The sequence below is a fragment of the Halichoeres trimaculatus genome, unplaced genomic scaffold (assembly GCF_033239565.1).
Source record: "Halichoeres trimaculatus isolate MK-OKI-2021-1 unplaced genomic scaffold, fHalTri1.1 fHalTri1_scaffold_5, whole genome shotgun sequence".
Classification (NCBI taxonomy): Eukaryota; Metazoa; Chordata; class Actinopteri; order Labriformes; family Labridae; genus Halichoeres; species Halichoeres trimaculatus.
Genome location: NW_027437183.1, coordinates 16,871,667 through 16,886,684, shown reverse-complemented (window position 1 = coordinate 16,886,684; position 15,018 = coordinate 16,871,667). Strand labels below are relative to the sequence as shown.

General features: G+C 40.4%; 1 protein-coding gene across 2 annotated transcripts in view; it reads left to right on the top strand.

Moving 5' to 3' along the window:
* Nucleotides 1-15,018, top strand: part of pip5k1bb (phosphatidylinositol-4-phosphate 5-kinase, type I, beta b) — a 35,818-nt gene that overhangs the window by 3,515 nt on the left and 17,285 nt on the right. The window contains exons 2-5 of one of the 2 annotated variants that reach the window (XM_074669394.1): nt 8,297-8,401; nt 8,512-8,580; nt 10,137-10,267; nt 12,492-12,609. In XM_074669394.1, the coding sequence (XP_074525495.1) occupies nt 8,512-8,580; nt 10,137-10,267; nt 12,492-12,609 (318 nt within the window). In that variant the 5' untranslated portion in view covers nt 8,297-8,401. The remainder of the gene's footprint in view (nt 1-8,296; nt 8,402-8,511; nt 8,581-10,136; nt 10,268-12,491; nt 12,610-15,018) is intronic. The other variant, XM_074669395.1, reaches the window with a different exon arrangement.

The window sequence follows — 15,018 nt, the reverse complement described above, 5'->3', positions numbered from 1 at the left end:
AACTCACACAATCTGTTCATTGAATGGTTCAGCCTCCACACCTCTGTTCAGTTGTGTTGTACCTCCAAAGCTGCTCTCTGTCTGTTATCTGTTTTATTGTCCTCATTCATCAGCCAGGCTGCACTCATGTCAGCACATACCACATACTACTGATAGCCACCAGGACTTCATAGCCATCTGTCTTTTATTATCACTGCTATGATCAATGTTCAACCTAGATGTTAAAATGTGCTATGATATGAAACCTCCTGCACTTCTTTCTAACAGCAGGAAAAACTTACACTAGTTACAACAAAAACAAATCATGTCTTAAACTTTGAATCCCCTCTTTGAGTTTTTGTGATCATCATTTAAAACTTGAAAAATAAACAAAGGTACTTTTAAATCCAAAGGCCATAAACTCACCTTTCATGATAGGCTTTGAGTCAGCTCAATCCTTTTTAAGAACACATACAACAATATTATCTATCAGTATTTCCTTTTGCTTTGCTTACGTGGAAAATGATAACGGTCAAAGTTAAATTTTAAGGGTTGTCCCACTAATTCAACCTATGACAGAGAAGTTGTGTACTTGTCATTAGACAGTTTTTATGTCCTCCAACAGTCTTGAAATCCCCAATCTAAAACAATACCTTTAGATAACAGATTACACTTGATGTATATTAATGATTTGAATGATATTCTCCCAGATATGGAGTATGGTCCAAAAAATGAATCAAGTTAGCATAATTTAAAAAGGGCCATCCAGAGAGACTGAATCTCTTCACTGAGCTGTAAGAAGCTATATGAGCACATAGTTTATTAAGTTTTGAAGAATATTCCTCAGCAGAAAATCACAAAATATTGTGGATTTCATCATCGCCAGTGTAATATTATGAGAAAAAAAAAACAAATGATCAGAGAACTCTCTGACAAAAGGGAAAAACTTGGAAAAAAGAAAAACAAAACGACAAAAACAAAAACAACTGGAAGATCTTTGGCTCCCACGTATCACTGTTTTACAAAAAGACATGACTCTGTAATTGAAATCACTGCATGGATTCAAAATCACTCATAAAAACCACTGTCTGTAAGCACATTCAATAACTGCAAGACCTAGCATATTTCAGCAAAACAGACAAACAACAGTCTGTGAGTATATAACACCATGGCTCTATAGTAGAAGTGTCTAAATTGGGCTGCCTAAACACTATTGTTCAAAACATATGGTGCATTACGAAGTGAAAAAAAACCCTAGAGACCCTAAACTTGAGCAACTTAGGCACTTAATCTGATCATTTTCCTCTTTGTCTTCGTGGGTAGAGTACGTCAGAAAGTCTCAGACCCAGCTCTTAGTAAATATTTAGCACTGGCTATTGAATGTTGGTGAAAGTTGAATTATATTGTTGCATTGATTAATCATGGTGAGTTATGGCTACATTACTCAACATGAGAAAGAAAAAAAACTTTCATTTTGCACTTAATTGCAGCACATGCAGCCAAATAACTTGTATCACTTTGTTGCACTAAATAAGGTTTTCCCTTGTGCCTAAATCCTTGCTTTTGTTGTATGTCTCTTTAAACAAAAGCATCTGCTCAATAAAATTGTAGAATTGTAAACTGTTGAGCAGCTGAAATCCTTTGGGATTCAGGCAAGAATGTTAAAAGGAGAGAAGATGCAAATTAATGGCAAACCTCTCCCAGCTTTTTTTTAAACAGCTGTTGGCATCACATTTAAACGAGGATGTACTTTATGAAATCATCCGATTCCTCAGTTTCATGTACGATTTGTTGTCTCAGCACTCCTTTCTAATAAACAGAGGTTCAATTGATGTTTAAACTATCAGACAGCATTTTTCAAAAATGGGATTAAAGTCACAGCACTGCCCCTTTAAGAGTGAAGATACAACTATATTCTTCTTAACATGATCTGATGTATAAATTCAAGGTATGTTAATCTTTTAAGACTATCAACTAACACCATTTTGATGGATTGGTAAAATTTCAGGCATCAGCGAAGCACAAGCTTAGCATTAAAATGGAAAATATCTGGATGTACTTCCCAGTACCATTGTATTCATCGTAATGTTCTTTAGAGCAGAGACCCCCCTTTCCTGGCCTCCCAGCATGTTGGCACCAGCTTTTTAGGGGACGTAATAGTCTGCCAAAGGAGGCCCGCTGTAGTAATTGGCTCATAATTGTCTCCCTCTCCCTAACCATTGGTCGGTTTAAGGGTTGCAGGCAGAACGTTAAGTTGGCAGCCCTTCAGGAATTCAGATTATTCAGAGGTTGTGGTGTTTGTTGTTGTTTCTTGTTGTTGTTTTGGCCATGCTAAATTCCCCCTCTTGCACCCTGTCTTCTGCTTTCCTGCCCTACTGATGACAAGGCTTTTGGAGGCCCACTTAAGAGATCCAAGAGTGCTGGAGTTAGTGATCAGAAAGGAGAGATGGCAAAATGTCAGGTTCAAAAAGTAGGACAGAGAAATAGATGAGGGAAAACATGACAAGATAGGATAATCCTCTTCTTTTTCTCTGTAGTATGCGTTTATTGACCCCCGCCCAAATCAATACAGACAGTTTAACAATCCCTGCTCCTACAATTAATAACTTCAGAGAGATAATTAAGTGTTGCTACATATAGCATATGCATAAACGCATCCGTCACACTCATGGTTAAAGGAAAGTTAGAGGACCTTTAGACTTCATGGCACCACAAAGTAATACTAAGCTAGCTTTGCTGAAGTGGGCAGGTCTCGCTCCTCCTCACTTCATGTCAGCTTCAGTGTTATGCACTGAACGCTGAGGCAGCCTGGCAGAGATCACTGGTAGTTGAACATAATAAGCCTGCTGTAATGAGTCCTCGTTTTGGAGTGTGTAGTGTTGTAGTGTTCATCCCTGCAGCAGGGCAGCCTTTCTCAGAACATTGTCTGTGTTTTCTCTACATTTACTCATCTCTGCGTCCCCTCTCCAGTTCTTCCATTTAGGTCATGTGACTCCAGATGCAGGAGGTGACCTCCTCCTCACTGCTTCTTATGCAGAGTGGAGCTAGAGAGAGAGACACTCTTTGAATTACAAACACACAAGCTAAGCCCTCACTGGGGGTATCCTATTATGCATGTCAACTTAGAAAAAATGAAAGTACTTGTGGTCTTTGTGTCAGTAACTTATGCTTTGTGAAATCTTTTCTTCTGCTGAGAAATGCTTTGAATGAAAGTCTCCATGTTGTCTCACAGTCTGTTAGAGAAATCCAGATGGGTCCCGAATAAATATTAAAAACAATAAAACTTCTTTTCACAACACCTGTTCCTCTCTGCCATAGTCTTCCTTCTTTCTCGTATCTACTCTCCTCTCTCTGCTAAGCTCAAAGGTCACATCATTCTGTAGCTGCCCTCCCTCTTCCCCCCCACTTATTGTTTTTCTCTTTTTATTGTTGCCTATAGGTCAATTACCATCTACAGCTAACTTGAACTTTATATGATGGTGGTAGTCTTCTGACTGGTGTTGTATCTCACATGTGTACACTGTTTACGTCACTGAATGACTGTTCAGGTTTATGCTATGCTTGGCAAACACTGTGTGCTCTGCAATGAGTGATGACGAGTGTGTTTGTTAAGCAAATTACTGGTTTTATTAGCTATGCTAGCAGGTTGATCAGTTTTTTTTAAAAACATCTTGAAATGGTGGTTGACACAATGAGTCCAAATCAAAAGAGGTCAATGCCCAAATAATGTAGCATGCTAATGAATCATGCTAGGCTGCATTAGCATACAGGCTAAGAGTCCACATATGTACAAGCCATAAACTACTTGCTATAGACTGTACATAAAGGCAGAGTCCTATGATAGAAGCAGCATTAAAAAGGCTGAGCTTAAACATTTGCTCAGCTTCTAGAAATCCCAATAAAGGTTTCATCAGTGAAACATCAACCTGAGCTTCCAGTGAGGCTCCAGACTTTTTGTCTTGTTTAGACATATCCTGTTCACACACACTCACTCACACACTTCTCCCTCAGCTTTGCAATGCTGCATAAAGCCTGGTGAACACAGGAAGACACTGTTCTAAAGCTGAAGCACAGCTTGTCCCTCAGAGTGACGATGAAAACAAACACAGCAGAGGAAATATCACAAACGCACCAAAATCAATCCAAATGTTATACCTGTCTGCTGTTTTACTACTTCATTCGTTCTTGGAGAATCAGCAGTGACAGAAACCAAAAAGGAAGTACGCAGAAGATGGATACACTTAGTTTATGTGGCAATTGGTTTATGTATGCACATGTGAAAACTGCAAATGTTATCTTGTGTTTGCTTTGCATGTGTTTGTATTTCAATGTAATTAATCTATTTATGGGTGGGACAAGCTCATAGAGCCTCCTGTAACTGTGTCATTTTTCCTTCTGAGTTTGATTGATGGGCTGAAATTTCTGTTTGAACATTTTACAAAGTCCGTGTTGGTCTCTGCTCTAGCCCTTCACTCTCTCTGGCCCCCACGAGGCATTTCCCAGTGCAGGACTGCATGCCGTTTGTTTATTATTGTCTGTTTTTTCATGGCTGCTGATCATTTGTGCTCTGCTCGTAGAGCAGGGCCCACACACAGAAGATGTTTGTTTCCACACCACATGGTTCATAACAGAGCATGACACATTTCACAGAAGCAACTTTTTAACATGGTTCAGGTAACTAAACCAATTATGTAATCACACTCACACACCAAGGAGGGAACAAGCATTTACAGAGTGTGTCACAATGAATACATACTTATCACCAGCCTAAGACAGAACATGTAGGAGTCAGTTTTTAGGTTTTAGTGATAGACTTCTGTGAGGCTAGACATTTAGTAAAAGAGTATCATACAAGTAAAACAAACAATAACTTGGTTGATCAAGTGAGATTTGACTTGGTTAGAGTTTTTTTAGGAGCTGTACTCAAGGATTGAAGCAGCTAACATGATGAATCCCTTGCTGGCCAAGCTAAGCCGGCTCCCTATGCATCTTCTTGATTATATCCAACCAAATCCAGATATCTGTGCTTATCTAACATCTCACAGTCAGGGATTGTGAAGGTCATAGAGGCCCAGCAGTCCACTCCTCAAAGCTCCACAGCCACCAGCTTTGCTTTTCTGCTTATTGATCCTCCATTATGTCTCTGCTCTGCTGCAGTAATCCAATAGTATCTTGGGATTGATGCAAAGCAGAACAAAAAGGGAGCTAAATGTGGAATCAGTCCTGTTGAGGGAGTCTCCTTGAAAACCTCTCTGCGCTGTGGTCACGATTGTTAACTGTGAAAACTGACATCCCATTGACTTCAGTACAGAGAAGAAGATTCTGTGCTCATTGTAATCATCACCACTCCATTGCCTACTCAACCAGTGAGGGAATATTACCACAGCTACTTGACAGGTCAGATGCATTGGATCTGCATTTTTTTCATACCAGACGGCTCATGTCTGCTCTCAGCAACATATTTTCCTCGCCAGAACTGCTTGGCTCCAAAGAAGGCAGACAGACACCATTGGCAACAGCCTTGAAACCATGGAGGAGACATGGCGTGCGAGCCAGTGTTTGATCTGCACTCAAGTATGTTTGTTTGAAGGGTGGAAGAGTTTCTTCCAAAGGTGTGTGGACGAGCTGGAAAACGGAGTTGTTGAGGTACAGAGAACAGAGCAGTGTAAGTAAGGATTATTGATTCTTACATCACCTTTGAAGATCATAAGTTTAAAGAGGGGGTGGGAAAAATGAAGTGACTTAAAGTTCACGGAGGTGTTGATGATGACAGTCTCTGGAGGAGTTGTTGTTAGTTTAAGATTTCCTTTTGGCAGCATCTTTAAAACATTTATTGGATATTTGTGTATTCATGTGCAAGATGGTTGTTTGTGATAAAATCAAAGCTTGGAAATGTGAAACTGAAATTTCCTTTGGTCCACATTGTGCACAGATAATTTTGCACTTTGACATGATTTATGGAGATTTTATGATCTTTTTTGGCTTTAGAAAGCACTCAAACAACACAATCCCACTGTTCAAAGTGGTTTTTATTCCGACTTTGACTGCATATTTTCTTTTTCCTTAAGTATTTGTACCATTTTGCAAATGTGATCTCCATTCTGGGCTGAAAACTTTACTGTCTGCAAGAGACCTCAGATAATAATCATTTTTGTGTTTGTAGCTAACAGTAGAAGTATTGTGATGAATTGCTGTCTATGTATCAGGCTGTCCATGTATTCAGGCCATCTTCCTGTCTTTGCTTTGTTTGTGTTGCTTGTTTGCAATGGGAGTGTCCAGCAGTGGTAAGACACAGCTGATTAGGGTGATCCATCCCTCCATTTTCATCTGCATGTCCAACCATCTGTCTGCCTCCCTTTTGTCGAGAGGTGAACAACAGACCTGCTGTTGTTCACTTCAGCTGTGGGCCTCGCATAGATTGTTCTGGAAACAGTCGGTTGGAGCACCGGCTGGGTTGTGGGGTCAGGTGAGACACAGTCAGAGTGAGAGAGACAGAGAGATTCAAACAATCCCTTTCTGCACTAACACTCAGAGCAGGGCTGAGCAGAGAGCCACACAGACTGACAGGCTCATTAAAATTCCTCAGGTTCAGAGATGTTAATAATGGCTGAGGTGAATCAACACCTCATTACTCAACACTGAAGGAAAATACTCTGATTCATTTCTAATTATGCAGCTAATGAGTGATCTGAGGATTATGTTGTGTAAAGACTGTTCTTGGTGACTTATGCCTCAGTTTCAGTCTGACAAAGTCATGTGACAGACTTAATGTTGTCTTTAAGGATGAGTTAGCAAATTTCCTGACATTGTGTAACTGTTTTCTTTGTAAAAAGGAAGAGGGAAGAATGAATATTACTTTACAGGAAACAAATAAAGTAGAAATTATGCATGAACTGTAACACAGACAGATTGGTTGGTTGGGAGGTGTACTTCCTGCAAAAATGTAGCAGTATCAGTGTTGTCTCTTTGTTTATGGCAACAGAAGAGCTGTTGGACCGATAAGAAGCCAGTCTGGAGATAAGAGCTCATTGTCTGCTCCATTCCTTTAATATCTGACCAGGAACTGTGAGAACACATAATCATCCAAAGACTATACACTCTCTTTGAAGACTATTTTAAACATGGCTACCACTTATCTGTTGTTTTTTTTAGTCATCTGCAGCATTGTTGTTGCTGCAGGTGTGTCATAGTGATGCTTTCAGAATAACACGGTGCCAAGGAGTGGGTATTTTCTCAGTGTAATGGATTCAGATTTCTCTGGGTTGTGATTGATGGTCTCACAGCAGGTGAGTGGAGGACACAGTGCTGCAAGCGCTGATGAAGCAGAAACACATTATGTAATAGTCGTGGCTCAGAGGCCTGCAGGTGCATTTATATGCAGGTGAGCTGCTGACTGCAGGCTTGCCAGAGCTAAGCAGACAAAGTCCAAATTTTGCAGTTTTTTTTTCTTTCTCTACTTTCCATCATTTCTCTTCTGATTCCACGCTGTCTAAGTCACTCAGCACACATACGTATTCACACACCGAGGCTCTGTTATGTCACGGTTTAATCGACTTGTGTCACTCCGTCTTATTTTCTCTGGAGAGAGGGAGTGAAACAGGAGGACAGGACACTGGTGTAAGTGTGGGGAGGAAAGGAGAGAGGGTGACAGGGAGTGGTACAGTAAAGCTCACAGAGAACATGAAGGAAATGAGACAGTCTGGTGTTTTGTGGCTCAGTAAGGACTTGGTTATGCCACAAATTTGGCAGCACCAGTAGATCATTTTCAGGCCTTGGAGCTACACCTCATTCATACAAACCCTGTAACTCTGCAGCTTTATGAGGTGCTATTTATCCTCCCTGCACACACAAACACTTGGCAGGAACTGTGGAACAAATTATGGAAATAAAGTAGTTGTAAATGAGAAGGAGGAGAAGGAGTGTCTTACTTTACATCACCACAGTGTGAGGAGGACCCCAGTAAGGACTGTGTCCAACAAAGCACGGCAAACAGAAAGACTTATACACAAACATTCACATTGTTCACAAGTGGCTTTCACAGCAGAGGTCTGATGCTGCACCACAGATGAACAGTTAGAGGCTAGAAACAGATTTATTTTCCTCTCCTACCAGGCAGAATAGATGGAGGATGGAATCAAAAAGCAGTGAAGCTTAAAGGAGTTAATCAAAGGATCTTTGCTGCTGGACATGTTCCCTTACACCCTCACCTTGTCACATCCTTACACCAGAGCTTCTTCATGTAACATTGATGCTGTGAGTATGTATTTGCCCTGGTTTCTTTTTACGACAACCCTCTGTGTGTCTTGTCTCTCTGCAGAGGGTACCCAGACAGAGAGAAAGCTCCTGATGTTTGCTAAGCATTACAGTCAAGAGATGTCGCCCTGATTTTTTTATTGTTGGGCGCAGCTTTCCATTAAGCAAGGTAACTCCCTGCTGGTGCTTTTTTTTTTTTAAGGAACATAATGGTTTTAGTGTTAAGTTGTGACTTAAGAAGCAGTTGTTTATATTTCATCACACTGTATGTTCTTTCAGATGTCCACTACAACAGAAAATGGGGTGGGAGGACCTTGGAACACAAGCAGAGAGAAAACATACAAAAAGGTATGAAAAAGTCACATAACTGCTTTAGCGCAACCGACATGAACCTGCTGCTTCAACTTTTTTGGGGGATTTGTCGGTTAAGAGCAAAAAAGGTCTCTTCTGTAAATGTCACATGGTTGCTCATAAATGTCCTCCTCTAGCACATAATGTCCTGACCCCTGCCAGGGCCCGCTGCCAGAGATCAGTCAAGTACTGGTCACACTTGTTTTCTTTTCCTGTTTCTTACTTCAGACGTCACTGCTTATTGCAGCAATTCATGAAATGTCACCACAGCAATTCTTACAAAGCTGACACTATTCAGACTGAGCCCAGGAACTGATGAGACGTGTTTTATACAAGTTAATATTAATGTTCAGGAGTTACAGGTTTTTATTACCCCACATGATCTCTCCAAGCTACATTAAATACTCAACTCTGATTGGATGAAATCCTGTGACGACTCTTTGATGTTAACTTTTACTAAGAGAGAAAACAAAATTCCAGACGTCAAGTCAGTTCAATTTGCAGAAAAGCATCTGGCACGTTTTTCCAAACCTGTTTGTTCCTGTCAGCATAATATTAATAATCAATGTGGTTAAACATTAGTTTTTTTATTAGCATGCTAAAATCAACAGGTCAAACAGCATTGATCCAGATCAGAACAGTTAGATAAAAACCCATTGCTCTGAATGCTAACTGCTGCACTATTTTTAAATATTTTTATCCCCAAACCATTTTGAATTGTTATGACAGGCAGTGTCCAGATTTTCGAACTATACGTTGTATAATTCAGTCTACTCCCTCTGGATGGGGCTCAAAACAGGAATGGGTGGAGGACACAACTCATTTCTTTTCTTTTCCATGTTTATTTATCTCTTACGCACATAAACGCAGGCTGGTAAAAGACAACTAGGTTGTAAACCTGGAACATAAAAACACACAAAACTCAAAATTAGCTTAAATAAATCCACATTACTCCATAAACACTCTCCGACACATCATCCCTGTCCTGAAGGTCAATGTAATGAAAAATGAAACTTATTGATTAATAAGGGAAGGCGAAACCCCGCCCACCCCATGCATGCAGCATGTGATAAATGCATGTTAGTTAAATGAACATCCAAGACCTATGAAAGTTAGAAAGGCAGATGCACTTGCGCTAATCAAAGTTTACAAAACATATTTTTATCACATCAAGTATTGAAAGAAGAATGGAGTGTGAACGTCAGTATTAGTGGTGTGTGTAAACGTGTGGCTGTGATGGATCTAGTGGGATGCATGCTGTCTGTGCAAAAGTGACAAAGAAAAGTGGCTGCAGCGGTCAAAGCCAAAGAGAGATCCTGCGTGGGGGTGGGTGGACATAAATAACCTGGTAACTAATCAGCATCTGAAAAATGCAAAACATCAACAGGACATGACCCAAAGGCCTCTCAAGGCTTTAACAAAACCAATAAAATCATCTTTACACTTACACTTTTTACATTAACACCCACTGATGTGTGTAACAGGGAGAGCAGTGACAGCAAGCTTTAACAGCCTGACTAATGCCATGGCGTCTCCTCTGTTTTCCCCTCCAGACTACGTCATCGGCCTTGAAGGGTGCCATTCAGCTTGGTATTGGTTATACAGTAGGCAACCTTACCTCCAAGCCTGACAGAGATGTGCTTATGCAAGACTTTTATGTGGTGGAGAGTGTCTTTCTGCCAAGGTTAGTATCACTCACACATTCATACTCCACACAGCTGCCACACTCAGTAGGTTATCTTCTTGAATGTGTACATTTACTGACATGATTGAAAAAGAGTTATTTGTGTGGTAATATTTTGCACATTGTAATCATAATAATAGCCAGACTCTTTCGTAAGCTCAAGGTTGTTTGTCTACAAGAGTCAGTGAATCAGAACTTCTTCATAAAAACAGATTATGTGTAGGTGGTAACAGGCTGGCAGTGACAGTTTCCTGCCTCTGCTGAGTGAATGAATGGAAAACGACCCAACACAAGGCTTTGCCTGTCTGCCTGCTTGAACATCATCAGTCTGCAAAACATTTCAAACTGTTACTACTCGTGGAAAACGCAGCTGCTGGACACAACGTCCAGACAAATTTTACTGCTACCACAAAGTGCCACCATCATCATTTATCAACAAAGTGGATTTTGCAGGTTTAAGTCATGATGCAAGGATCCAAAGCATAATGCAAGCAAAAGTGTGAAACCAGTATGTGACACAGAGCAAAACATGTCAGTGTGGGGCTCAGCCTAAAGAAACATTTTATACAATTTTAAAACAGAGCAGGGAACTCGTGTTTTCACACAGGTTGATGCTTGTTGTGCTTATTTAAAATGTTTCATCACTGTTATTATTTAACTTATTTACCATTTAAGAAGCAAAGTCAATCTTCAAGGGGATTTATATCCTTCAGTTTGGTTTATAATTCAAGGTTGTCCCTTTCAATTAAATGTCAGGTAGATAAGAAAAAAAAATAATAAAGTGTCTCTCATTCCAAAACTTGAGCAAAAGATCTTGCCCTCTTCGAAGAAATGCTTGGTAGTTGACTCTTCCAAACCGGCACCAGGATATGCAAACTCCCTGTGGTTTATGTAAACTTGATCCTAGCACGCACATTTACTGCCCTGCTCCTCAGCAACAGCCAAACAACTCCCTTCTACTGGGTGTTGGCCTTGCTGTGAAGAGTGATGAAAATCCCCGTAATAGTTTTTACTTTTAACTTCCTGTAAGTGTTTCTTGTCTATTCTGTTACTGTGCACAAACACAAACCCTTTCTGTTCGTTCACATTGAAGGCCTCTCTCTCAGGATGCCTTGAGTGATGCAGACCACTCTCAGATGCTTTATTAGCTCATTCTCTCTCAACACGCCTCTCCTTCTTCCACCCTCATTATGTTGCTCCTCTCTGGAGGGTCCTCTGTCAAAGCTAGTTTTGGACATGTGAGGATGTCATGGATCCTTGTGACACAGTTTTTTGGATCTTGTTGCCAAAGTCTAAAATCAGGGATACATCTGTCTCCAGTCAAACACAAACAGATTGTTTTCTGATAAGTCTGAAAGAAAGACCTCCAGGCACCTTGTTTTGCTGAATAGTTTCCATGGAGTGTCAGTCATTGATGATGGATAAATATTGTTGCTCTCGCACACTGAACGGAGCAGTCAGATTTCATTGTACTGTAATTACAGGTGTAGGGTTTCCCCATTGTATCCTGTTACCAGGGGGGAAGAACACGTTAGCCTCTTTACCCAGAAAAACATCCAAGATCTCAAAAATGTTTCCACTTTTAGAGACTCCTGGGACAACTTGAATGTGTATAAACCTTACATTTTAAGATTAGGGACAGATTTCTTGGTACAAATAAAAAAAAAAAATGGTGAAAACTGAAGTCTGATAACTCTGTACTGTAAATCAACTAAAGTTTTTGTTGAAGGTTATCTGTGTGTGGGTGTTGTGTTTTCATTTTCACATTATGCTCCCCCCCCCCCTCCATGACAGAGTAAAGGATCATGTGTTGTGTTGTATTGTTCAGAGATCTTGTAATCAGAGCCACCTTCATTCCCCAGGCGAAAAACTCAATACAGCCCAGTTTGTGACCACAATGCTGGTGAATCTGAGTTCCCATAGATGACTTTACTAAGGCCTGTTCATTCATAGATGGAACACATTACAAGGGCCCACTGATACACTGACTGGTGGCCAGAAGCCTAGATACCCAGGCACAAAGATTGGGTGTACGGCTACACTTTGGTGCTTGTCTTGTATCATCAGCGTAGGGTTCTTGAATAGATAATAACCGCCTGGGATGATGACGTCTCATTTTTAAAACATTTTCATAGATGAATCCTTTCTGTAGTGAGGTTATTGTATTTAATTTTGAATGTATGTTCTCTGTTTTGCATGCTTGGCTCTTCATTGCACAAACAAGCGAGGGAAGTAACTTGACCCCAGCTCATCACTATCCCGACTTTCGCTTCAAGACCTACGCCCCCCTGGCCTTCAGATACTTCAGGGATCTGTTCGGCATCAAACCTGACGACTACTTGGTAAGACCACAGCCTGGGTGGCGATGGTTTGTCTTCTGCTACTGGATGATTATGCACACACATAAGCCAGATACATCAGGCCTCTCTTGCTAAATGTCAAGCAGATGTGACAGTGTACAGCAGGGGTGGCCAACCTGCGGCTCATGAGCCACATGTGGCTCTTTGCCTTTCGGTGTGTGGCTCTTCTATCTACTATATAGTCATGAGTACCGGTGTGCCGATCAACCTAAAATATTGATATATTGATGCCAAAGTTGGGATCAGTATTGATCAATACTTGGGTGATGAGATTGATACTTAAGTTTCAGTTTCTTTTCTCCACATGTGCTCCTATCAATAGCTCATGTGCTCATATCCATCTATAGATAGATAGATGGCACTTTGTCTCTTCTGCAGTAAAACAGACATTTGTCTTTGACACGGCTCCAAATATGAATTTAAACACACTTACAAATACAATAAATCTCACTTTGAAAATTGGAAACTTATCAATTTTTATTTTATGTCATTTCATATATGTGTGAGAGGAAGTGTGTTTGTATGTGTGATGTGGCTCCTTGTTGTACCATTGTGATTTTTGCAGCTCTCTGTCCCTGACTGGTTTGCCACCCCTGGTGTACAAGATGTTTTAGGGAACGTCCCCATTACATACCCAAACAAAGAATTCTATCATAACGTTATTCTTGAATTCACCAGATTAACAGAGATTAAAAAAGAGAAAAATGCCTCATCTATTTTCTTTTCTAAAATATACTGGACATGAGTTACAGACAGTTTGTCATAATATTCTCCACTTTGTGCCTCTGGTGTCCAACATACCCCAGGAGGTATATTCAAACCACCCTGTCTGAAACTTATACACACTTCACACCATCTTACATGTTGATTTAATTTACTGCTCACCAAAAAGCACCTTGTTGCTGTATTCTTCCCTGGTTTAAACACACGCCTCTTGCTTGGGTGTAAATTAAAGTTTGCATAATCTTGTTTTATGGGTTTCATTTTATTGTGATGCTGTTTCCTATTTTCTCTCTGCCTCTAAGCCTTTTAAAAACCTCACAGCTGCATTCTTGCTTTTAAAAGCTTAATTTATTTTCCACATAAGGGAAAGACAAAAGACCCCTGAGGCAGCAGGGAGGAAATACTATGAGGTAGTAAACAAAGGATGGCATAAGAAACTTCCGCTTAGAGCATGTAATGCTGATTGATGTCCTTAAGGTGATGATAAATTGTGTTAGGCAGAAGCCAAGTAGCAGACTCTAATTAAAAGAGAACACACACACACACACACACACACACACACACACACACACACACACACACACACACACACACACACACACACACACACACACACACACACACACAGCATCCTGAATACAAATGCAATAACGGGGGAATTGTTTGTGCTGGTAACTTAATGTGACTGCAGATGGTCATCAATGGAGGGGGAGTGTGGAGGCTCCCACTGTTTCTCGTCTCCTCTCAGTGCGCTGAGCTCCCAACGTGCTGATTCACATCCAAGCCTCATCTTTAGTCAGCTGCTCTCACAGTCTCACCCTCACACGTTGACTGCCACGCTGCGATGACGTCTCTCTTAATGTTTACTGAGCTGCAGCACTTACAGATTTTGCTCATAATAGATGGAGCTTTGGTGCTCATGTTTCTGCCTGTGTCAGTGGATTTGTTTTCTCTGTCAGGGGCTAAAGTTCAAAATATTTTATTAAAGTTTTATACCTTACATTATCCAAATCTCTGCTGTAAACTGATTTATGGTTGTTGTTTTTAATGAAAATAACACAGAGTTTCTTCTTTGGGTTGAACTATATTCCCTAACAGCAGTATCTTCTCTCACTGATACAGTTTTTAAATGATTTTATATCGAGGATGGTTTAGTGGGTAGGGTTGGAACATTTCTTTAACAGTCAGAGCATAATGTTTACGTTAGCTGTTGTGTAGTCGCAGCTACAAAAAAACAGTTTCTAAGCATTGAATATAATCAGATTTCCTCCAGATCTCTGTTTTATATGTCTTTTTGCCATCCATTCTATTAGCAGTTAAATGTCAGTGTCATGTGGCACTGGTAAAACCCAGCAGTCTAGGTTGCCCACCCCATGAGGTAAGCCCTTGAGTGGGTGGCCCGGGAAACTCCAGATATACTTTTTTGTCATGTTTGTCCAAAAATCTTGTTAAACTTCTCTTAAAGAAGGGATTTTATGCTTTCCAATAATTTAGACATGGATATAAAGTAACAATGCCAGAGGCCAGTACAATATGTGCACAGATTTTCACATAGTGAGATAATTCTATGTTTTAGAAGAAAAAAAAAGCACCAGAGCTTCATGGCATCTTCATGGGACTTGCTGAAACAATGAGGTCATAGCTTAAGGAGTAATCACAATCTGACTG